This window comes from Anser cygnoides, chromosome 4 (assembly GCF_040182565.1).
Source record: "Anser cygnoides isolate HZ-2024a breed goose chromosome 4, Taihu_goose_T2T_genome, whole genome shotgun sequence".
Classification (NCBI taxonomy): domain Eukaryota; kingdom Metazoa; phylum Chordata; class Aves; order Anseriformes; family Anatidae; genus Anser; species Anser cygnoides.
This window is the reverse complement of record NC_089876.1, coordinates 74,889,596-74,915,462: the sequence shown is the minus strand read 5'-3', so window position 1 is coordinate 74,915,462 and position 25,867 is coordinate 74,889,596. Positions and strand designations below refer to the sequence as shown.

The 25,867-nt window shown below is 40.8% G+C and overlaps 1 protein-coding gene across 2 annotated transcripts in view; it reads left to right on the top strand.

The window, feature by feature from the left end:
* Positions 1 to 16,374, top strand: part of PPA2 (inorganic pyrophosphatase 2) — a 36,286-nt gene extending 19,912 nt beyond the window's left edge. Inside the window, exons 8-12 of one of the 2 annotated variants that reach the window (XM_066996862.1) lie at positions 6,304 to 6,431; positions 8,220 to 8,305; positions 9,698 to 9,767; positions 14,676 to 14,715; positions 15,973 to 16,374. In XM_066996862.1, coding sequence (XP_066852963.1) covers positions 6,304 to 6,431; positions 8,220 to 8,305; positions 9,698 to 9,767; positions 14,676 to 14,715; positions 15,973 to 16,019 — 371 coding nt within the window. In that variant the 3' untranslated portion in view covers positions 16,020 to 16,374. Of the gene's footprint in view, positions 1 to 6,303; positions 6,432 to 8,219; positions 8,306 to 9,697; positions 9,768 to 14,675; positions 14,716 to 15,767; positions 15,943 to 15,972 lie in introns of those variants that run through there. The other variant, XM_048066467.2, reaches the window with a different exon arrangement.
* The last annotated feature ends 9,493 nt before the right edge of the window (positions 16,375 to 25,867 follow it).

Sequence of the window (25,867 nt, the reverse complement as noted above, 5' to 3'; positions counted from 1 at the left end):
TTAAATCTCTATAATGTGGTATAAGCATTAGTGGTTTAAAGATAAGCAGTTAGCATCCTATTTCTGTGTGGTGTTCTGCTTACTCTTACCTATTTTTCCTTAATAATTTGTGAGAGTTTCATCAGAAAACTGGATTAGAGAATTTAAAAGGAAAAGGAGTCCAGTAGGTAGAAGTAAAACTGAGACAGTTTCTATCACTGGGTTAAGTAACTTCATTTGAAAGCCCTGGTTTGTGTGTTATGTTTTTTTTTTTTTTCTTAAGGTAACGACTGATTTGTGTTAGCTATGATACAGCTTTGGCTGGTTCTTTGGTTTGTTTGGGAAGGGAGTAAGAGTCTTGTTAATTTTTATTTTTTTTTAAATGCAAACCCTTGCCTGTGGTTGTTGTGTGCATCCGTTCTTATCAGATGCAAAACCTGAAGAAAAGAGCTGCCTTCCTGAGCTTCAGAACACAGGAGAAATATTTATCCAGTTTAAACAATTTCCCTTCAGGGTTGGAGTTGTTAAAAAAAAAAAAAAAAAAAAGAGAGAGAGAAAAGCCCCCCTCATCTGCTCTCCCAAAACATGACTAGCTTAGTGTTTAACAGCAGTCCTTCTTCGCTCTGAAAACAAACAAATCTGTTGAAGTAGGCAGTACAATATGTCCCTTTATACTTGTTTTTTCCCCCTTCCCAAAGATGTTAATTATTTCAGCAAGAAGGGACAGCAGCTACGGATAAAACCGATACCTCCGTCAATAATTGATGTGCTGCTATGTTACAGTAGTGGCCTCCTAGGGAAAGATGAGGCTAAGAGTTGCCTTCTGTCTGTCCAGTCGTTTTTATATCATTTGCTAAACATTTTGAATTGGACTGAGAATCATCGCATTTACTTTCAGCTCAGTATGTGCACAGCCCCCAGTGAACATTTGGAAAAGATAATTCCGAGGCACCAGAGTGGTGATTACTTGCAAACCCCATCCTGAGCCCGCGCAGTGTATTAACTCCTCTTGCTGCTTTAAGCACACCCCAGGTACTCTGTATATTCTCCTTCTGGGATTGTGATCGTTCTTGTAAGTGCAATTGATTTTTCTGAGACTTCACAGAACTTAAAACTGAGCAGTCCCAACTTCTGAACAGCCCTCATTGTTTATTCATCGCACTCCGCTTTACTGTGTCCTGCAGGCATTTATTGATAAATACTGTTTTAAATTGGAAACCCTGCCTAGAACTGCCTCTTTCACGCAGAGCAATGAAAAACTCTAGTTTATAGTGACGACCCAGAGGAACGATAAGCAGTGCTCAGCGCCTCCTCGAGTGGGAACGGTGTCATTGGTGGGAATAGCAGAGACTTAGTGTCTTTGGGCCGACTTTTGGAAGGTAACCTGTTTTTTGTTAGAGCACTTAATATGGCTGGGTGCAGGGACAATCTCCAGATACAAGCTGTACATGAGGTGCAGGTGTCTGGATGAGAAACCTCCTTTTAGACTGATACCTGGACATGTTCAGATTTATCTCTTTCAATAAGATCTGCCTTTGTATCTGCCTGAAAACCACTGCGCTGTCTTTCTGCTCAGGCAGTTGCTAGCCAGATGGCCAGCAAAGTACCTTCAGACCAGGGTCTAGGAGAGGGCCTAAAAGCTCCCAGCATACTGAAACACTAAATCTTGGCAGCATAATAGGCCTGGCTTTTTTTTTTTTTCATGTAGCATACTGGCCAAGAGAAGAAACAGATTCTTGGACTGGAAAGGCTGCCTGTCTGCTTATCTCATAATTTGGATTGAATTTAAGGCATTGAAATTCACATACATCTCTGATGCGCTTTGCAAGATTGGGCTCAGGAAGGGTGAGCAATATTTTGGTGCTGTAATTTGGTCTAAATGAGTGCAGCATCTTTGTGTTGGACAAGAGGTTTTGCAAGTGACCCGCAGTTGAAGCAGAAAGACTGAAGACTGGAAGGTCTGACTCTCAAAAGGTCATTTTACCTGCCTGAGGTGAATCGGGCAAATCCCGAATGCTGGATGGTATTTCCGAGATGATTTACCTGCCTGGTGTTTTAGCAACCATTTTACGCCACTGCTCACTGGGAAGAGCCCTGAATATGTTCAACAGCAGTTGGCGATTTCTGCCAGCTTCGCTGGCAGTGGTATAGTTAACTGTGCTCCATTACTATGCTGCTTTGCCAGTGTACAACTCCAGATTGGCTCTTTGAGTTTACGTGATCAAACCCTCAATGGCAAAAAAGTCTCTTGCACACTTTGTCCCGTATATTGTTATATACCCTTGCATATTAGTGTATTTATATGCAGAGCAGCAGCAGAGGCCCTGAAAACCTTTGATGTGGATTTGTGTAAGCATTAAATATAAAGGAATTAATTATCTGTACTGGGGCTCCCCTCCTACTCCCTCACACCATGCTGCACAAAATACACCAAATGCCTTTATATGGAATGTAGCTGCTGCTTCCTGTAAATGTTTATAAGATGTTATTAAAAACATATGTCCTCCCTTCCCACAGACCTTGTTTAGAAAGCTTGCTGCAAGCATGTTGTTTTAGCTTTGCTTGCAAGAAGCAGCATCTGTTGTACTAAAAATGGTAGTTTTGTACAAATGCTTTTGTTGCTCCCTTTTGTAAAGCCTGATAGAATTGGGAGCCGCGTTTGCATTGGCTCGCTCTCTTGACAGAGAGCTAGCAGCAGTTGTTTGTGCCAGCCTCTTGAGATTTTCCTTATTGAGACTCAACTGCAACCCTTCAAGTGATTAGCCAATTCTTTTTAACCCTTGTTGCTTAACTTTTGTGCCCAGAAAAATGGGATCTATGGTCGTGTGTAGGCAATATAAAGAAATTGCCACGCAGAGCTAGCGGATACATGTTGAAAATGTACCTGCAGGAGCCTGACCTTGCTGGTCTCTGCCACTCTGAGGGCTTGCCTGCAGAGATGAAACCATACTAGACTAGGTACGTGCTTGCTGCTTCCGTGCATGCTTAGCCTCCTTTGTATCAGTGGGAGCTCGTAGCTCTGAGGAAAGGCAAGCAGTCAGGGTCACTGTCTGCTGCAGAGAGGACGTCTAACTCCTACCTGTTTCTTCTTCCTCATAATACACAACTGGCTTCTGTAGGTAGGAGTGCGGTATATTACTATACTGCTTATCATTATATTTTCTTCTACCTTTCTTTGCTTGTTCTTCTGTTATCTGAAGATATTTTTCTCTTCTTCCACTTGATGCCCCTAAGATGCTTTTTGGATTTCAAAGGAAGTGTCTTTCAAGCTGTCTTCTAAGCTTTTCTATGGTGCCTTTTAATAAACTGAAGAGGTAGCTGTTGAATGATGGCAGAGCTGCTGTTTTCCTTGTATTTTGTGCTGTGTGCTGACTCCACAGCAACAGGATTGATTTTTTTTTTTGGTTGCGCTTTTTCCTGCTGCTTGCCCACCAGCTCCCATTATAATGCAGTTTCCTTTTTTTTTTGTCAGCAGCGTAAGCTTCACTTGATGTCCTGTAGCTGGCCATCATAATAAGGAAAAGTGAAGTGAAGCATGGCGGGTGAAGGAGAATAGCTTGCAAGGAACCAGGGAAACATAAGCAACCACTGTCCCTCTTCTTATGTCCTCAGAATACACAGCAGTCAGTAGTTTAGGGGCCATATAATGCTACGGCACTATACCTGGCTTAGGTAAACTGAATCAGAACTATATTTTCAGTAGTGAGAACGTGAAATTCACAGAGATCATTCTGTCCATGGAGGTGATTGTCCCTGTCTTAAGGAGGTAATGAAAACCTGCCCCGAAGCCTATTCTGTTAGTTGGGTCCTTTTAACAAAGATAAATAAAGCCTATAAATAAGGAATGCCAGATGGGGAGGGGCTCAAATGTCACTTAGAAGACAGTCAAGCACTTTTGATGAACAATTTTTATGGGAATGGGAGGCAAATAGCCAAGTAAAAGGAATGGAGAAGCAGAGTTAGGTGAGAGGTTTATTGGAACAGGAACCAGAAAAAAAGAGCAGCAGTCTGAGAAAGTATGCTTGAATTTAAGCAGTGACCGGAGACAGAAACCTGGAGTTCATCCACCACTGGGAGTCAAGGAAATTGCTGCGGCAGCCTGGTTTGCTTTACAGACTTGAGGAGATACTGTCTCTTCAGCAAGTACTTGAAATCGTGAGTTCAAACCTCACAAGAAGAGGAGATCACAAGGGCTCGAGATGGGAGGAGGGATGTTCCCTTGCTTGGAGAGAACAGGATGATACACTGGAGCCCTGCAACTGATTGGAATTGGAGCTGTAGTTTTATTAGGGTCCAAAAGAAGCATCCTGCCTCTGACCAAAACCACCCTTTTCAAAGTCATTCCTTCTTTTTTGGTCTCCTCTACCGACCTCTGTGAAAGGCTTCTTGTACTCTTAAATCTGCATTCCAGCTAAAAGACCTGCCTTCAGCACAGCCTTACATGCCCTTGCTTTTTTTTTTTTTCTGGGATTCTGCCAGTGAAACTCCCTAATCTTCTACAGGCAGATGGCCAGCAGCCAAGTTCAAACTGTGTTTTACTCCGAGTCCATAAACACGTAGCTCTATTAAGTGTGTGCAGAAGCAAAAATTTACGTAGGGTTCTTCAGGGTTTTATGCTTTATTCTGTGGGTAATGTATGATCCAGTGGAATTCGGGAGTGGCATCTACAAGGTGTGTGTGTGTGCTCAGCCTATCTTCTCATGGACGTTTGGTCTCACAGTTGAGTCCACAAGTCATCTCCCTCAGCAGCCTCTATGGAGTTGAGCGGTGTCTAGTAAGAGAAGGTAAAAAGTCTTGTGCTGTTCTCTGGAAATACTTGAATGTCCTTGTTTGGGCTCAGACTAGATTTTGAGGAGGCGTTTAGGCACTTGAAGATGGAAAGGGCACAGATAGGTGTTAATCCCACAGACTAAGCACCTTTGGAAAATCTCTAGCAATGAAGGGAGCTGGGTAGACAGAAGACCATCCATCAGCAGTCACACTGGCGACCAGGAGCTGTCAGTGAGCAAGGTATGTCTGCTGGAGAATAGGATGAAACAGGCGAGCAGTGTGGTGAGAGACAGGGTGAGATGCTAGGAAAACAGGAAGGGAGAAATGAGCAAGTAACTTGCGAAACACTAGAGAAGGAGAAGAGCACTACAGAAGGTGGCCTGGGCAGAGTGAGGTTATATAATAAATGGAGGACCTCATACAAAGCATAGCAATAAAAAGTCAGCTCCCATTTCTGTCAGAAATGACTGTTGGAGGGAAATAAATGCAGAGAGAAGGGTTACACCAGCTGCAAAAAGTACTTGGCTTCTAGAAAGGGCAAAATGCTTTATTGTATCAGAATCAGGTAAGATTGCACTCAGGGCTTTTCCACATAAACGTAATGCCAGAGGGTTAATTTGCCAGGGGGCTGATACTCAGGCAGTCGAGGACCACCTTACTGCAGGTGACAGGAGTGGTGGTAGCCTCCTCACAGGATGACCAAGTAACATCGGATATGCGCAGCAGAAGGAAATGTTTGAGATCACAAAGTGCATCTTTGCCTCGGAAGTACAGCCCTCGAGCAGTGTTACTGTGAGCTTTTAATCTCCTTGCACCCACTGGGGCAACAGGCAGCGCCGCCTCCCAGGGGCGCCCCCCACATGGCGTGAGTTCCTCTTTGTCTCCTGTTCCATCTTTGCACAGGAGGACTGCAGAGGCAAAGGCAGAACTCGCTTATCACTGTGCACGGATGCAGATATCACGGGGTTATCAGCAAAGTTAGTGCTTAATGCCCTTGGCACTTAACTTTCATGTATCTAATGGGTTGAATTTGGAATTAAAGAGCAGAGGTATGCCTTTAATACAACTTTTGAAAAGTCGAGCCTGTATTTAGTTTTGAGATACTGGTTTAAAATCCGTGTGTTGAAATTGTTTTTCTCTGCTATTCTTCCATTATCAAAAAATGCCTGTAGAACCTACAGTAGCCGGGGAAAAAAATCTTATGGAATAATCTAAGTATTGCAAGAGGTAGCTATTGAGATGAAAGCCTATAAATTTGGAACTTTCTTTCTTTTCCTGCCATAACTATGGCCCTTTTATTCATTGTCCCTTTGGGTTTTAATTAATGAAGAGCAGGAGGCAACTGGTTTACCTGGGTAGTGCGGTGGTGAAATCATAAAATATCAGCTATGGGCAGCTAATGTAATAAAGTGAAGTTCCCCAATGACTTTGAAAGTACTCAATGAAACGAAATTGCTTGCAAATCCTTTATGAGACTTTGAAAAATTAATGTTACAGAAATTGTGAGTAAAAATGACCTTTTTTTGTTGTTGTTTTGTTTTTTCAAACCTGCAGATATTGATGATGTCAGGAAGCACAAGCCGGGTTACCTTGAAGCTACGATCGAGTGGTTCCGGTTATATAAAGTTCCTGATGGTAAACCAGAAAATCGGTTTGCTTTTAATGGAGAATTTAAAGGCAAGGTGAAGATAATTCAAAATTAAAGACGCGTCTTTCTCTCCTATGGCCTCTTTGATACATTGTAGAGTTCTTGGATTTGGAAAGGAGGAGAACCTTGAACAAAAAGAATTTTTAAATGAAGCATTTTTTAATACAATGTGTTAGGATATGAATAAATAATGTGTACTATCTTTCACTTTATCGGGGAAAATACATATAGTATTAAAGTCAGTAAAAAAAAAAAACACAAACATGCAGTCCCAGTCCTGACAAGACTTCCATGTGCATCTGTAGCTTTGTAGTGCTTGTCACAGCATTTTCATTCTCCCTGTCAGAGGAGTGAGCAGAGAGTCTTTTCAGATACTTTTTTTGAGTCTTGATTGATAAATTTTCTGGATATTTTTCAAGGCTGTGCAATTCAAGATAGACAACAGGCTGCAGATCTTTTCATATTTGGTATTTGTTCAAGGTATAGTTTTTCCCAGTAATTCTGTTTAAGACCATTTTGAGCTGTTTTTGGCTTGAAGGCTAAAAAATATTTTTACCTTTTTTAGAAAAAATGAATGGCTTTTTAAACATGCTACAGGAAAAATGGCCAGTGTTTGAAAGTGGGCCTGGGGATAGACCTTGCCGAGGAAAATGTCAGGATTTTTCCAGAGGAAATTGTGTGTGATCTGTGTCAAAATGCTTTGCAAATCATGTATTGTACACTGTAGGCTTTTTTTTTTTTTTTTGGCGAAGAATCACAGGTTCCTAATGAATGATGTTCATGTGTCAGCTAGTTCAGCTTGCAGCGTGCTATCAAAGTTGTAAAATGCCTTCTAACCAGCACAGACAACTTTGCATGTTTTGTCTGGTTAAAGAGATGCCCCAACTCCCCTCTGCACTAAAGCTGTCTTTTAAATCAATCAAATACAAAGCTCTAAGGATGGATAACCTGATCTCTTCCTTGTTCTCCCAGGAACTACTCTTTCAAATTTTCCTGCTCTGTAATTCTGCTGTAGTGACAGTTTTAACAGGGTATATCCCATTCAGGCTCGAGGCACTAAATGCCCCGACATAGCTGGTTGGGAGCACTTGAATAATTCTCAAGCGTTTCTGGAGACCCAGGATGTGGTGAGGCGGCTGTGGCTGTGCTCCAGCAGCTCTGGTGAAGTTCACAATGTTCCAGGGGCGCTTTGCCAAGTCACTCCTTGTTAGGAAATGTGAGTGTTCTGCTGGCAGCTTTTTGCAAGCCAGTCTAGATATCATCATCTGGACACTGAGGGCTCTTTTTTATTTTTATTTTTTAAAGCTTTTTTGTCGTTGTCCCCCCATTACTTTTGTTTTTCAGCAAACAAAAGCTATTAAGCAGCTGACATGTTATGTTGTTGCAAATGCTCAAGTATATGATTGGGCAATTAATGAAGTAAATGCAGATTTTGCCACTAGAGGGGAAACCTTAACTCTGACCCTGATGGGCACATGTAACAGAAGAGCACAGCTCACGCACTTTGTCCCATTTCAGACGTGGTACAGTTTTCTACAGCTGTAGGTGTCTGTTTAGCATCTAGCGCTGGCTTCATTTTTTCATGCAGGCTTCCTGTTTTCTGGCTGCACACTGAGGAAAAGTCCTGAATGTGTTGCCAGTGTATTTGACAGATAGTGAAGTTCGTTTCTTTTCATAAAAAAAATGGTGTTAGATTTTCCAGAAATTTAATGAGGCCTCGAAGGAGGCCCCTTAAAGTAACACATGAAACAGTGTGTCTTAATAAACTAGGTCTGTTTAATAACCTTTTAAATCATATTTTTTTCTCCTCGATGTAAACTAGGATTTTGCTGTTGAAATTATTAAATGCACTCATGAATACTGGAAAGCTTTGCTTCATAAAAAAACTGATGGAGGTACTATTAAATGGTAAGTATCCAGACACATCTTTCCTCTTTGTATTGTGCTAGACTGTTGGTATTCAACACGTGGCAGCTGTGCATGAACTGCTTAGGTTTTACTTTGAGGTAACAGGAATACTCATGTGTTTAATTGATAATTAATTAATAATTGAGTGTAGTTGACTAATTACACCTTGTATGATGATTGTATACTGGTAAGCAGTTCAGAAAATACATTGGTTGTATAAAAGTGACACAGATCACTTAAACTTCATAGTAATGGCCCCAGAATGTTTGGTGCCATTTGGGGAGTATCTCAGAATCCCATGCAAACCTTGTCAGTGTTATTTAGTAGTTTTCAGGAATGCCACATTGCTGCTCATCACCAGCTTTTGGCCTCATCTAAATGGAAGTGGGCTTCGTGAAGCTCTCTGGAGGGGCTTGCATCAGCATTTCTGGCACCAGAGGCCCTGAAGAGTGGGCAGGTGTCTGCGTGGTGCTTTCCAAGGGATGTGGATTGCCATTGACTAAACCAGAGGGCAAAGGCTATGGGGAAGGCTGCGTTCAGACAGTCACTTTCCTCTTCTACTGTGCTGGAAAAATGTGACTTGCAAGTGTTTGAACACCTTAACAGTTGCAGAGGTTGGTAGTTCTGCTGTAGCACTGCAAGAATACTCCAGGATAGTACTCAAACTTGGCTCCTGATTGTTTCAGGGGTACTTTGAGCTTTATGTTGATGCAATCTAAAAATAATTAAAAACTGAGTCTTGCTTTGAGAAACTGAACTTCATGCCATTTATTGTGTAGAACCCTAAATGCTCATGACCAAACTCACTTTTGATGTGAAAGGATACATATCCATAGTCTGTAGGGAAACTTACCTGCAAAGTATTTAGTCCTGGAGTTCCCTCTGTGTGTTTTTTTGTTTGTTTATTTTTCTTGCTAAATGCTCCAGGCAGGTTACTGTAACACAAGGGTGGCTTGCTGTAGAATGTAGCCGTCCTTTAAAGCACGAGAGACAAGGGGATATTCATGCCATCCCTGCTAGCCATCTAGGTGGTGTTCAACTCCTACAAATGTTAATCTCGCTGTTGACTTTTTGAGGGGATTTAGTTTATTAACTGTGGTCCTCTGAACTGTACCCAGGTGAGCTGCCAGAAGTAACTGTGAGTACTGCTTACATTAGCATAGAATTTATAGCCTTAAAAACACCCCAAACCCAAAGAAACAAAGAACAGCACTGGGAACACTCATTCCCTTCCAGCATTACTTGTTACTTTGTGTTTTTTACTTCCTTGTTTCATGACAGAGATACATATATCCGAGCTCTGTATGTGAAGGTGTTTCCTTTCCATAGGTACTAATTGTGTGCTGCTGCTTTCCACTGATGGATAAAATGTTTTTTAATTTTATTTTTCAGCATGAATGTTCTGGTGAGTGGCAGCCCATTTTGTTGCAGTGAGGAGGATGCCCGATCAATTGTGCAGTCGGTAAGGATAATATCTACTTTTTTTTCCACCCTTTTTCAAAAGTGATAAAAAGGAAAGAAGACTCAGAGCTCCGTGACTGAAATGCTCTTTAATTATGTAAGAATTTAAGCTATAAAGTAAAAGGAAAAGCACAAAGATTGTGAGGAAAGTGTAAGCATTATAATATAAACCTTCTATTGCAGTGGTCCAATTGTATTTTCTGGCAGGTTCATTACCGTTCTGGTGTGTTTTTTTTTCTCTGCAGCACTGTTTCTTCTGATCCTGAATAGCAAGATGGACTGCTATTTGTATCTAGCCTGCTGTCTTCTCTGTCTCCCCTGTTGCCATGAGTTACCACCCAGTGTTAGAACTCATTGACTAGCTGACTGTAGTCCCTAATCACTAAAGGGATCCTTTGTTTGTCTACTTGCATAATTAAATGCATTGCTGTAAAAGGGGGGGGGTGCTTTTTTTTGAATGCTTCTTAAAGAATGCCTGTCATATTTTGCAAATTAACATAAAATTAAAACACGCAGGTTTTATGTTCAGGCGAGAAAAATGTCCTGCAGATCTGATGCTTTCATGTGCAAATGCTAGTGGAGAAGAATTTCTTCTGCTTTAAAATTTGCTGTTTTGGATGATGGAATTTAAACAAAGTTACCAGAAATTACATGGAGAAAAGTACCCCCAAGTACTACTTTTCTTTTTTTTTTTCTTTTCTTTTTTAACATATACTGTGATTCTGTCTGTGCTCATGACCCTGTCAGCATAGCAAGTATTTTGCACATGTGCGTATCTGCCTGGGTAGCTAATCGATGAGGGCTGTACACAGTCAGTATTCTGCCTTGGTAGTCACACTGATAGTGGAAGTTCAGGTGTTAAAGGAGATGGCATCTTTCTGTGCAGGTAACATTCCAACAAAAAACTTCTAATAAGAATGTTGTCTTGAGTGGTATTCTGCCACAAATAAGACTCAGCTGCAGAAAAGTCAGTTTGAGTCATAAAGAAGTGTCAAATCTAACTTCTGCTCAACTCACTTGCTTTCAGCATTTCTTTAAAAGTACATTTATGCACTTGTACTTGTAAATGTGTTTGGACCCATGTTGAATAATGGGACTGTAAGCTTTCAATGAAAGAAAAATTGATTTTGGAATTCAAACATGTTTTTAGACATGTCTGTCACAGCTGTAAGCAAATACTTGCCTCTTTATCAAAATTTACAACAATGTTTCATGCGTGTTTGAAATGCAACTGAAATTTCAAGTGCAAATGTACTTTTAGTTTGGATGGTGACAAACTTTCAAAGGAATAGTTTTGTTTGATTTCTGTGCTGTTTGTACTTCTGAAGCATGTAGGTAAATAATTATCTGTCCAAATTAGCAGTATCCTTTATTTTGTCTCTTAATTAAAAATAAATCTTTTTCCTTGTTGGGGGGATGAGGATAGTAAAACCAGTTTATAAAATAAGTACTCTATATCAAACTTTAATGTCTTATTTATTTTGAACGCTTGGCTTTTTATCAAATGTTATCACTTCCTGGCTTTTTGTGCCTCAACATTGTTTTTCTTTAACTGATACTGGTTTTTGAAGTCATCACATACTCCTTTCCATCATTCTGTTTCAGTTTCTTCTAAGTATGTTTTTTCTTTTTAGGCTACTGTCTCTTGGTACTTTTCAGACAGGGAAAAAAGATGCAATGCTGGTTTAAATACTGGTGTTACTACATGCAGCTTCCAATCTCTGGTAACTAAGAAAAGTAAAATGCTCTTGAAACATGAATGGTGGACAGTCAAGCTCTAAATACAAGCGGGGAAGTTGACTTGCATATTTTAAGCAGATACCCTTTTGTCTGGTACACTACTCTGCCCACTTGGGTTGTCAGGCACTCATGTCTTTCAAACACAAGTGAAAGTACGTGAGCGTTGGCTGCAGAATTTTAATGGCTGTGGTAATTTTAAATGAAAGCTGCCTGTGTCTGGTTTTTTTTTTGTTGGTTGTGGGTTTTTTGCTTGTTGTTGTTTGTTTTGTTTTCAAGCTAAAAGCAGATACATTTTCCTTCTAATTTATGTCCATTTATTAACTTCTGGATGAAAGCAGAGGTAGAGATTTTGTATGCGATTACAGTGAGAAAGATATTTTGCCTACTGCAAAATTTCTGAGTTACTTGTGCAGCGAGGGAAGGTTCCCTACACTTCTGTTTCCTGGGTCAGACTATCATTACGACATTTTTGTGTGGGTGGTAATTGCCCCAAATCAGGTATTTTGAATTGTAAAACAACAAAAAAAGCAGAAAGTATTGTAAACCACTTTTTATGGTGAGCAAGAGAACTCTAACTCAGAACCAAATAGAAAACAAATCCATACCAAGTGCTTACCGTGGTAAGGATTAGTGCTCTATTCAGAATTTCAGATATTTTTGATTGGGCAGTTTCCAAGGTGTAGCCCTGTTCAAACCAATAGGGTTTATTTTGCTGTTATTTGACCTCTCATTATTTTTACAGGTGTGGGACTAGAATGGTTTGGCTTTGGGGAATTTCCACTCCACCGACTTAGTTTCCAGACAGGGGGCATGTGTGCTGTCATCTGTATTGGTGGCAAACTAGGAATAATTCTCCGGCTGCTGAAGTTGCTGTCTAGTCAAACCCAGAGAGATCAGAAGATGATCCGTGCATGTGGGAACACATTCAGAACGTTTGAGCCAGCCAAAATTATACCAGCCCCCTGTAACTACAAACCCATTGAGTAGTAACACTTTAGGTGATGAAAATTTCTGGTGTTCCGTTGCATCTGAAAATTGTTTCATCTTTCTCAGCTTCGCTGTTGGTACGTGTTGAAAACTAAACCCAGGAGGAACAGAGCTTTGTAGCTGCATGTGTTAGTGCTAAGATGTACTGTTTATTTCAGGCTTTTAAGTGTTGCCATCTGTAAAACTGACCAGGACAGCCAAACCTTTGTTTAACATTAATCCTGAGAACTGCTTGCTCACTTGCTCTGTGAAGAAGCCGCTGAGGACTCTTTAAATTGGAAAATCTCCAAGACAATCTATATATAGTTAGTAGTGCAGTGTTTCTCAGACTTATCACATAATTCTTCCCTTATAATACTGGAAAGAAAATGAACTAGGAAAGCTTTGCTGGATGAGGTCTCTCTTGATAAAATGCAGAAAAATGTCTTGCAAGGGAAAATATTTGGCTTTTCTTGGTAATTTAAAAAATCTCTAGCAGAATTTGAACATGTGTGTTTAGAATAATTCAGATCTAAGCAGGAAAGTCTGTTAACTGCCTTTCCCCCTACATTTTTTTTTTCTCCTTTGAGGGCTTTTCCATTTGGGATTTAGTAGAAGCAGAATTTTCTGTTCAGCGCCAAGTTGTGAAACAGATGACTGGGGGGGGGGGGGGTCCTTAAGCAGTGTCCCAGATGGAAGCGTTCTGTCATGAAGAGGTTCCTGGTACAATCGGGTGAAGCTTTGAGCTGTTCTTGGTGGGAAGGTGCTGAGTCCTTATCTTAAACTTTCTGAGCAGTTATCTCAGAAGTGGCAAGCTCCTGCTTGCACACAGTGACCGCTGGTTCTCCTGAGATAAAGCTTTGGTTTTTGCTGGGAAGAGGTGGGGTGGTCTGGTGGTATGGCCTGGAAGTCCTGGGTTACATTTGTCATACGGACACATCCTGTCAGACCAGGCGCTATAACCCGTCTGTGCACATAATTGCCCTGGGTAAAGGCAGAAAAGAATGCTGTAGGTTCCCTTTTCTCCTCGGAGGATTTGACGTGCTGCTCAGCAGAGTGGGCCCTCCGCCTGCTTGGAGGCAGCCAGGCCTGCAAGACAACTTCACCTTAGCGCAGCGCAGTTTGAGTGCGAAACTGTGCACAGCTCGTGGGTCCTCCAAAATCCTGCAAGAAGTGCTTCTGAACGCCTTCTCGTGCTCTTAGTCAAGGCAGGAATTTCTGCTTTTCAGTGAAGAAGGTGTGTTGGCTCTGCAGCTTTGTTCTCCTGAAGCTTCACACACACTGCTTTGGCTCTCTTTGTTGCGTGGCTCGCCCAAGTGACTAGTCCAGGGCTTATGTGCTTGGGTAAGCCGAATTTGGGTGGGCTTCTGTCATGGAAAAGGCCAACGTCCTCCTGGTTTTTCATTTCACTTGTGTGGGTGAGCGTTGTGGTATTGCTGGTGCCCAGATGCTCTCTTTCTTCTCCATCAGTTAGTTGGAGAATTTGCCTGTTTGTGAGGAGCTGAGGGATGGACAGTGGAGGATGGTTACTGTAAGAGTAGCTACAGCCTTGTTGTGTGGAACATGCTTCCAGCTGGTGTTAAAGCTGGCTTTAATCTCGTCCTATAGGTAGTATGACAGGACATGCTGTGTAATACTGTTACTGAGTAGTGGTGTGTCCAGCTTTAAAATGGACCTGGAGTGAGAGTGACAGACTTCTGTTTTAAAACAGTTTCTTGCTCTCCACAGAACTGACTCTTCCTCTGTTAAAATGTAGCTGTAAAAGAGTATAACTATTGATTTAAAATGTTTGCATGCATGTAATGTAAATTCTGTGTGTGTATTCTCTTATTTGTACCTTATAATGAAACATAGAGTAACGTAATTGGAAAGGCATTTTTTTTACTCTTTAGTATGTAAACAGAAAATCCTATTATCCTCAAAGACAATGCAGTAGGAGTATCCCCTTTATGTTAGGTAAGGTATTAATCTGTCGCTCATTATTATTCTGTCTGATTTGCCAGTTATGAGCAACAAATAAATTTGTACAGTAGCTATTAAAAAAAAAAAAGTTTGTAAGGTAGAAAGTTCTCCTGTGAGGGCAACAGAAAGATCTGGTTTTATCGGTACCTCTTAGCTTCAGCAGTAAAATACCTTTGGGTTTGGGTGCTACCAGTGAAACAAAACACTGATAAAGTTTTTTGTTTGTTTGTTTGTTTTGTAGGCACCAGTGCCTGTGAATGGAGATCCTGTTTCCCCAGAAGGTATATTCTTTTTTCCCCAAATGCCGTATGATTCCTCTAATCATTTGCTATAGAAATTAACATAGAAACCGTACTGTTAAAAAGGGTGTTTTTATGCACATAAGCATGATGATAGTGGTTTGTCACTGTGATGCCTGTCCTCTGTTAAATATTACATGGACAGAAATTCCTGGGTTGTTTGTGGGAGGAGGTTGATTTTAAGGATAAGTGAAAGTGTAGTTCACATAAAAAGATGAGAAGACTAAATATTTTTTTCATCACTTTGATCGTGGAAGGTAGATGCGTGTCATTTATTCTCTCTAAAGGAGAAAGGTTGCTTTGTCTTACTTTTGTCACTCTTTACACTAGCCAGCTAATCAGGTAAACAGCCCCTTTTCCTACAGGTGTCATAACCACAGCTCTCAAGTGTGATTTTTAAAGACAAAATTCTTTTTACTTTTATGACCGGTTTTCATTTTAATAGAACATGTGTTTTTACTCAAGAAATAAGAATGCATCCTAGAATTTCATTTTTGTTAACTACTTTAAAAAAAAAAAAGAAAGAAAAGAGATTTCTCCACTGGCAGGAACTATAGAGAAGACATATGCGCTTTTTGAGATGGAAGGAGTTATGGAAACACTAAGAGAAACTTAGTTGTGAGTCGAGTTCCAAATTGTTTGCAAAGTAACATCTGTGTAGTCCATGTCATGGGAAAGCAAGTTGCATTCCATTTGCCCTTATATGGCTTGTCAATAAATAGCATTTATTTACTGAAGTATTGCATCTCAGACCTTTGACAAACAACTGAACAAACCTTTGATTTTTTTCCAGGGATGGTTCAGTCAGCGTTGAAGCTTGTTGCAAAGTTGTTTCAGCAGACTCTTAAAGTTACTGTGAGGACATGCTTTCCATGGGCTTTCCATAGGCTTTCCATAGGCTGGGGAGAGAGCTCGCCCAGAAGTATTGTTAGGAGGGGAGATGGTTGAAAGGGCAGCATGTTGCTTGTTGAAGAGTGTGTGACTGGCTAGTCGTACAGAATTAATGTCATCTCGATGTGTATTTTTCGTTTTAGTTGATTCCTGGTACTTTTTCCCCAAGTGATCATTGAAGCGTTCTGAAGCCGCATATCCAAATCTTAAGCCATCCCGTTTTTGAAGACAGGCAAATGCACTAATTGTTGGTTGAAACAACTTTTCAAATTGTGTAAACCTTTTCTCATGTAAATAAACATTGACATTATAAATTAATGTTTCCTTTCTATGTCTGTCTTTGTGTAGGGTGGAGCAAGGGGAAGAGGAGGGTTTGCTTGCATGTTTGTTTCTGAATCTCAGACCTCCAGGATTGCTCTGATCCATTCACGGAGTAGAGTATCGAAGGAGATGGGAGATAAGGTGTCTTCAACCTTGCTCTCCAGGTTTTGGAATAATCCAGTCATCAGGTGCATAAAAGACTGTGTTAAATGGTATCTCAGGGCTTGTCTGGCCACCCTGACTGTAATCCTTTTCAAGTAGACAATAATCTTTATGTAATAGGCTTAGCGGTTTACCGTGTTCTTTAATATGCAGCTGTGCACGATTTCCTGAGTTGTATTCGTTTTTGTGACCAGTTGTTTCTGCTTGCTTCACACAGTTATGGACAAAGCATATTTGCTTTGAAAAAAAAAAAAAACACAAAACAAATACAACTGCGCTCCAAAGAGTAATTCAACTAGGAAGGGGTAACGCTATAACAATTGAAGTAAGGATGCACATGTGCTCTGTGTACTACATCCTGTTTTGATAAGTTGTGTGTTTCATCACACAGGAAGGACTTTCCTTATGGAAAGCTTCCATTTTTAGAATTGTGTATGCCTGAAGGCTTTTGATAATTCCTCATTCAGTGGGACAAGATTAATAAATTGTATAGAACCAAGCTTTGTGTTTTCATGTTAAAAATATCTGCCATGTTTTTTACTGCAGGGTTAAATCTGACCAGTCTGTATCCACGGTGTTCTTTAAAAAAACAACAACAAAACAACCACAAAAACAAAAAGCCAACTGTTAAGTAGAAAGAAAGGAAATGATAATATAGACAGACAGCTTTATCCAGCTTGTTACTGAGACCAAAGGTGAGCATTGTCTGACTTGAACAATGACTGAAACAAAACGTTAATGTTGCTGACATGATGAAACTGCAAGATAGAGAACTGAAAAAAATAGTCTGTGGCTTACCATAGAGGGCTAACTTTTTTATTTACAAAGAATAAGTTACTAGTAAGGATACCTTCACCTTTGGGAATATCCCTTTGATTTTTAGGAGATAATTTTCTTGGTTTAGAGAACGTGCTGTAGAATGTTGTCCAGTATGTAAACGCCATTCACTTGGAAAAATCTCAGAATCTCAGTTTGTGCCTCAGCATTGTGCATAGGTGGATTTCTCCCATCTGCATAAAGTTTGGCACTGTTTTATACACATGGTTTAGGTAAAAGCTGTGGTATCAAGAAATGCAGCGTAAACCTCATATACTTAGAACTGTTCCTTTTTTACAGTTACATTTACAGTACTATTTGCTGTACTTTAGAATTTAGAATTCTAAGATACCGTGCTACATTATACCTACAGATACAGTGTCCTTTTTCCTTTTTCCTTTTTTATTTTTTTTAATAAAGTAAACATTTCCCTGTCCTTGGGTTCATGTGCAGCCTCTCAATGTGAAATGAATCTGGTTACAGGTAAGCTCTTCTCAGAATACAGAGCAGCTGCTGTATTTTTCTGTATGGTGGTACATCTAGAAGGCTTGTTCTGTGAAGTGCTTAGGGACAGCTGGGCAATGAAAGGCACTGTGTAAAATCAAATTACTTTCCCTATACATTGGTCTCTGCTGTGCTACTTTTTGATTTTTGAGATGTAGAATGAAAAGCTGTACGTGCGAAAAATGGGTATTGATTACAAACACACCCATGCTGAACTATCAAAAGTAGATCAGAAGTTACTTCATTTTTTACTTCAAATAATCTTAGTAGTGTTTTTAATTTATAATTGTATTGATGGCATGTGGTTAGGAATTAAGCAGAAATAAGTGTCCAGATCAGATTAGACTTTGTGCAAGAAAATAGCAATACAGAGTACTTGGGAAAGTTAATTGAAATGTTCAGTACTACAATAAATTGGAAAATGTCAAAATATTTCTTTCACGGAGAGTATATAAACAGATGACCATCTTGTCTTCACACTGCTTTCAACATCTGCTTATGTACATTTTCTAAAGATTTTTCCCTAGTGGAATAAAAGTTGTACACTTACGTGTAACCTCGCTGCTAAAATGTACTGAATGTTACTGACTTGGGTTTCAGAAATGAAGCGTAATTAAATAGCAAAGAAAATGTCTGCTAATAAGAGGATTTGGGGCTGGGACAGAGAAACTCAAGTATATTTTTCAGATCTCTTTAGGAAAAAAGTCTGTGCAATAACTCTTGTTCTGGCTTTTTTAACAGGCTGGGTCTTCTGTTTGTTCATATTTATATTCCTATATTTTGTATTTAAAACTAGTTTCATTGTAGTGGGAAGCTTAGCATAGCAGTGTCCACTTCTCACTAGTTTTACGAAAAGAACTTGTTCATATCTGGTACTAGCGTCTCCTGGAAAGATGCCTTGAAGAGAAGCTTTTTCCCATAAATACAGCCTAACTGGATTTTCTGTGCTGAATGTGTAATACACATGTATATAACTCTTTCAAGGATAACTTTGCATCTCAATTTCCTCTTCTTTCAGATTTGGAGAGAAATAAGAGGTCACTTTTTTTTTTCTCTTTTTTCTCACTGCCGTGAAAGTTCTTCTTACATAGGTAAATCATTAGCTGCGGCTCAAAGTGTATCTTTTACTGACATGGAGCCCCACACTTCAGTACCCCAGTCAAGAGTAGGGCTTGAGTTTTACCGATGTGGAAGTAGTGGACATTACTCTTTAAAGTGGGAAATCAATAGGACTGTGAAAACAGTATGCTGTTGTCACTGCTTATGTTATTTTCATGCTGTTAGGAACAACAGCCAGCTTCTGAAAATCCACAAAAGAACAGAAAGTAATTCCGAAGTGCATTTAGGAGACCTGTTCATAGAGGCTGTGTGAGGGCAGTGCTTTACCGTAACTTGTCTGTGGTTGCTATTTGTATTAACACTTGAGAGTTAGGCATGAAGCTTTCCTAAACTGATCAAAGCACTATTTCATGCTTCCCTTTCATTTTGCTGAGAATGAATCTTTTTTTAACGGGTTGTATTTCCAATTTTAGTTGAGTTCCAAGGCAAAACCAATATTGAGTCAGTAGAAGCAAGATTTTTTTTTCTGCCTTTGCCGTAAAGTTTAAGGAGATTTCTTACCAGATTTGACAACTTGGGTCCTACCCCCAGAGGATAAGAGGTCAGGGTTTTAGAGAACAAAGAGGTGAAAAATTAGCTGGAGGAGAACAGAAGTGAAAGCCGGACCTAGAAGGCAAATGCAAGTAGTGACTAAATCACTAAAGATGAGTAACCGAAATGAAATGCTCTAAAACAATTATGCCTAAATACTGCAGCAGTACGTAACAATGCTGATTTCATGTGACTGGAGGGGTCAGTAGGATGTGTATGCCAAGGAAGAAGGACGTTTACCTCCAGCATAGAAGTTGGAATTACTTCCCTGAAGTGCCCGGAAGTAGGAATTTAATCTTCGGTTCCCTGGGTGGGGAGAAACAATAGAAGGCAACAATTGCAATTATTGTTGAATTGACTTTCTTTTGGGTCACGCAGAGATGACCTGGACGCTTAGTACAGGTTGACTGACTAATCCACACACAGTCTTCAATTCCTCACAGCTGACTTTTCTGTGCAGCAGGGTGCTGGGTGTATGCAGTGCTCTTCCTGAATCTGCAGGTGGCATCTAGAGGGTAGACCATAAAAAGCCACCTTCACTGCAGTGGATTGCCACTTCATGATTACCTGTTTTCTTTTTTGGCTCAGTAATTCATAGGTAATTCTTGTGGCAAAAGCTTTTAGGTGTTCTAGAGCTGGAGGCTGAACTGAGATGGTGCTGCATGTTTTCACTCATTCTTGATACGATACGTTATAACTGGATCAATCTTAGCAGTGATCCATTGTGCCAAGTCAGAAGGAAGATTTTTGGTAATTTTGTCTATTTCATGGGTCAAAAGGGGAGTTCTTTTTGTAAGGGGAAATTGTAGAAGCCGAAAAGGATTGTGCTACTTTGTGCATGAAGAATACGCCTTGTGTGCCAGAATACAGCCTGAATAAAGCCTGTTAGCTTTTTCCCCCAGAACATCCTCATAAGACTTGTAGATTCTTTACAGATGTCACCATGTTTAATAGTAACTTTTTTGTTTATTGTCTTTGGAAAAATATGTACTTGCGCACTACCCAACTATTGCAGCACATACACAAATTTGCATGTTCAGTTGCATTCCTTCTAGTCGTTTGCTTCTGTATTTTTATTATGTTTGCCTGGAAATAATTCTTTTTTTCTGTCCAGAGATGAAAATGTGTTCACACCTGAGAATCTTAGGTTAGCGTGCAGTGTTCAGTGCTCATAGATTACTGGGTGGTCTCTCCAGCTTCTATTTCAGGGTGAAGAGAGTAAGTACAGTCATTGAAATGGCTGCATTTTGTAACTTACCAGCTTTATGCTCATTTTTGGTGCATATATTAGAACCAGGGATGCTGGAATGTTATGAAACTGCTTTGTCTGCTCTGTGTATCCGACTGCTACCTGCTGCTGCTATCTGCAGGTTGTTTTTTTTTTTTGTGTGTGTGTTCTTTTCAAAGCATTTTCTATTTCAAATTTTAAATATGCTGGAGAGTAAACATCTATCTGTTGTCAAAAGCCTGGGTTGGAGTACTGCTTTTCTTCAGTGTCTCTTGTGGGCTTGCACACAAGTTCTGCTTTTCTTTAGTGTATCTTGTGGGCTGGGGCAGACCGCATAATCTTTATGCTATCCATGAAACAGAAAAGTTTCTGGTCTTGTTTTTTTACCAAACACAGACCTGACATGTCTCCAGTATTGAGAAGAATTCTTAGCAATGTCTAGGAAACTGTAGGGCACATTCAGCTTTGTTTACTGCAGAAAGATTAGGTAAGCTGACATGCTTTCTGAAGGACCTGACTGAAGATGTGTTTTTTGCTAGTCAGGCTGATCTGCCCGAGGGCTGTCTGATGGTGTAATTATCTTAAGAGCGAAGGGAGCATCAATGGTGGTGAAAGTTCGAGGTGTAAATTGGCATCTTGGTCCTGCAAATTCTGTGGGAGACGAGATGCAGTTCTTAAGCTGGTCTTTAAGTCCCCTAATGGCCTGTGCGCAGTGTGTCTGGAGTGCAGAAAAACCAATTTGGAAGTGTAACGCATGACCACCTGGGAGTTCTGGGCGTTTTAACTCTAAATCATAGGAGGCCTGGGAGCAAAGCTGGTTTAGGAGTCAAAGTGAAAATATCCTGCTACTGCTCGCTGTTTCTAAGTCCTGCTGTGTGGTGAGGAGTCATGTCTAGCAGAGTGGCATTTGGCAGCCTGCAGTCCCTGGAGAGCTGAGGTGAGAGGGGAGGCACAGCCAGGTTAGGACAGAGTTCCACTGGCAGAGGTGTCCAATGAAACTTAACTTCTTGCCTCTCATTACTGCATTCCTTTAACTGGATTTGTTCCTTGTATGTGATAATTTGGGAACCAAGAATTTAGGAATTGCTAGCACTTGGACAATTTTGTGGCTGAGACAAATCACATAAACCTCTTTCTCTCTCCTGTGTTTACAAATGGGACAGTGTCCATTTATGTTACAGTAATGTTGTGGGCATTAGTTGCGTGAAAACTTTAAACATCAAGGAAGGCTTATTACTAACAGATGTCTCTCTGACCCCATAGGTTGGCAGCATAAAGCCTCTAAGCTTGCAGATGAGGAGTTTTGGAATCACGTCAAAGCAAGTTTCTGTAGCTGAGTGTGTGTGGAAGAGAAGTCCTGCAAGAGGAAAGGAGTCAGGGTAAGAGCAGGGCAGCTGAGCAAGGTTCGTTGTGAAGTGCACGTGAAAAGAAAGCAGTAGCTGGTAGGGAAGCTGGGAGAACAAGGACAGCATGAGGGGACCCAAATGGGGGAAAGGAAATGTCACCTCTTATTGTAATACTAGAAAAGCTTTGGGCTTCTTGTTTCTATGGAACCCAAGTGTCATCTGAACGTCTTGGTCTGTTACCTACAAATTGTTTTGGTTACCTACAGTTGTTTCTCCTCAGTTACGATACTCTGCTTTATAAAAGTACCTTTCTGATTCACTTAGCTCTCTATCTTGAGCTGGAATAGTTTGTGGGACCTCTAACTGAAATGCAAATTAGCCTTAGATGTCTCTCTTCGATTCACACTTCTTGGAAGAAGTGACACAATTCTTGAAAATACCATAATGATGTTTCTGTGACATGCGAGCTCTTTATTATATGTGTCGTATAGCTAATCTGAATCATACCAATATGCGCATGGTCTGCCTGAAAGTGTAATGTGTGCAAGTTGCATTGCATGTGATATTTGTCACTGAATGATCTTGTGATCTCATGTAAAAACAAAAGTGGGTTTTTGAGAGAAGGGAGAAAAGGGGAGGGGAAGGGGGGAAGTGCTCTTTACCAGGAAGGAACCAAGCTAAATGCAGCAGTTAATGGATACATGCATACCAGTGCTTAAAGCTTACATTTTTTTTTTCTTTTAACTTAAAAGCCTAATCCCTTTCTAAATATAGATTTATTAAAAACAAGTTCAGCAAAATTGTTTCTGATGATTAGTTGTGAAGTGAATAGAAGTAGCTGACTCGTTTTCAGTTTTCTTCAATAGAATTGGTTATTACTCTCTGAATTTTCCATGTAATTTTCAAATTGCAACTTTTCCTATTTAAAAATTCACATTTTTAAAATTTTCATTCTGAATCAATGTTGCACGGCAGTCTTCTCATCCATCAAAAGATAGAGAGTACCCAGAAAAATTCCCTATAACAACTAGGAAGCTATTTTTCCTGATTTTTAAAGACACAATTTTTCAGAATATGAATAACAACAACAAAAAAATAATTTTGCAGCTGTAGCCATCTTCTGTATCTATTAGGACTTGTAATCATGATCAGAGACCATTGTAGTAGGTACTTCATGTATACATAGCCCCTCAAAGAGAAAATACTCTGAGTGGAGGCTACAGATAAAAGGTGGGAGAAGAACTAAATGCTATTCCTGCTCTACTCTTGAGGGAACTAGAGGAGCACTCAACTTGAGTGGGTTACCCCGGGACAGCGAGGGCGGTGAACCTTACTGAGATTTGTCCTGACTCCTCAACCTGTGTTGTATAATAGCATGGTGTTACTGTTTCACAGAGTTGCGTGGGGCACTGGTGGCTGTTTGCAACACAAGACAGTTATTTAAGAAGGACTAAAGGTGATGAATTTAGCATGCCTTAAATAGTATAAATGTAGGATATTGGGACTTCACATCCATGCTGCTGTATGTTAACATCTCACTCGTCTAAGCACCACATGTTGCTGAGGCCCCGAAAATGAAGCCTTGTATTCACAAAGGAGATAAAAGTACACGAAGTGCGACTCACCTTGAGGAAGGACTTTTCCCTGGACTGAAAATTACCCATTGTGTCTTTCTGCCGGCTGAATCCTAGAGCTTCCATGAATGAGACCAGCCAAGATATATTTCTCTAATGTGCAGCCAAGCTGGGAAGAGTTACTGCCTTCTGTGAGTTAAGCTAGTATCCCTTGATTGTTTTTGCAAATCGTTTGAGCTGGCATTTGGAGATTACTGACCTACCCCACGTTGCTGTAAAACACTTTCACACTGTTGGCGGAGAGCTGTCACCTTACACCTGGTGCCGTGAGTAGGAGGTGAAAGGCCTGTGTTACATGAAGAAACTTGTGCATGTAACGCAGACCTATTGGGGCTGGTCTTTCGTTTGCTTCCAATCCTGCCATGTTGATGGAAGTGTGCACCAGAGGCAATTCCTTCAGCGGGGTGACTGAAAGTGTTGGTGTGCTGGGACCGTAGCCATTTTAGTTGAGCTCTTCGTACGGTCACAATAACTAGCCACATTTGTTAGTAGCTTCCCATTTATTAGGGATTCTGGTGTATATGCTGCTGTCTCTGCATTTGGCTTTTCATTTAAGCTGACGATGTTTGTTTCACTAAAAGTGTGGTGTTTCGACCATATGCTCAAATGTTAACATGTTTAATGCCAGCAGCAGCAGCATATTTACATTAAAAGATGTGGAGCCAAGTTAAACTTGATTGCAACTTTATTAACTGGATTATAGTATTATCAGCAAAAAGCAGCTGTGATAATCAATTGAATGACCTCTTGCTTTTTTTTTTCCTCTTTTTTCCAAACAAACTCAGGCAGATCTGCCCTTGTTGGAAGTTGTGCTCTAAGTACTGTCTTAGGTCCTCGTGCAGCAGGGTAGAGGGGGTTCCAAGAGGCATTCCAGCTGGGCCCGAAACCTTGGAAAGGGAGGGACAGGAAGATAAGCATATCCAGGGTTTCATTCCATACTCCCTCCCTTGTGTCAGGGGAGTAAGGAGATGTTCCATGTTTTCTTTCAACAGGGCACTATTTAGCTGTGTTAAATTAAGCAACAGTTCTGGAAGAGAGATTTTACAGGTGAGGCTGAGGCACTTGAGTGGACTGTCCCCAAAAGGCTGTGGGTGCCGTCTGCCTATAGCAAATGCCTCGTGAGGTTTCTACCTCTCAGATCAGGCTTGCGAAGATTTGATATTTTGATTGCGTAAGTGAACCAAGGACGTTCCTTGGTTCAGAGAAACGGCTACTGGACAGATAAGCAGGCGTTTCAAGTCAGCAAGTTTGAGGAAGTGGTCACAGCAAGGCGGGGTGTGAATGGTTAGTGGTGGACATCTCTTCTGCAGTGCTGCAGCCAGGGGAAATGGCCTGTTTCTAGACAGCGTCAGAACTGGGGCTGTAAAGCAGGGCTAAAATCTCTCTGCTTTGTGTTAAACAGTAATGAGCAGGTGGTTGCCTCTCCAGTGAGTTACAACTAACTGGTGCCAGGATCTGACCATGAAGCTCAGACTTTGCGTAAGCATTCAGCCTTCAAAAAAATAAATGCCCTCACAACAATCTCAAACCCTGGATCTTCATCTAAAAAATGGTTGATGCCAGTTTGGAAAGAGGATGAGAAGAGTCTGTCTTTTTATAGTTCCCCTTTCCATCTGAAAAAGAGAACCATCTGAGGAGCACAGAAAGGAGAAGTTCAACCAACTCTTTTATGGTTTACTGGCAACCACTTGGCCATTTTTCTTCCTCCCCACCCTGTCTCCCTCCCAAACTTGTTAATTCTAGTTAGGCCCACTCTAGATGATCTTGGAGAGGAGTGACAGGGAGTTAACATCGTGGTATGATCCAAATACAAGTGATTTCTACAGAAGATGGAGCTTCTGCATCCCATATGCATTTTGTACTCAATATGGCTTGCCCTCAGGGGAGTTCTGCCTCTGTCGAGACAAGAAGGCGATGGATGGGGCACGTAATTAGGAGTGAAAAGCTGAGGAACTTGCAGAGAGGAAAGATGAATCTGCCACATGGCATGAGGCAGAAATAGAGACTGCAGACAGCTTTGTCTTTGCTGAGCTGATGTTTCTGAGGCTGGGGATGGTGACCGTTCAGACGACGCGAGGACTCGCACGCTCATTTCTGGAGTGCACAGATTTGTCGGAGGGGGCGTTGGGGCTGGACTTGTCTGGGTACACAAAGCAAGAGGAGGTGGAACGCACTGCAGTTCCTCAGCTCCCACCGTTACTGTAGGCACCAACCACTTCTGAAAAGAGGACAAGCTTAGGGGGAACAGTTGATTGATTTACTTTGTAGGCCATCAAGCTCTCAAGTCATCTTGTCTTATTTTCCTAGTTAGCGTCTTCTCAAGAAAAGATCCTGTCTGATGCAGGCGCTGACCCAAGAAGGAAAACATTAGTTGGAAACGTCAGGAGGAACGGAAGAAGTACTTCCACATTTGCAGGAATTTTAACGTTTGGTAATGCATTTACCATGGTTTTCCGATTTTCTTTTTTCCTTTTGGCCTGTATTTAGTGACTTGGTCCAATTTCTTGTAATGAGTTAGAACAGACAATGTTTTCTTCATTAAGGTGATTACATCTGAAAGTCTTCTGGAAAGCATGGCTCAG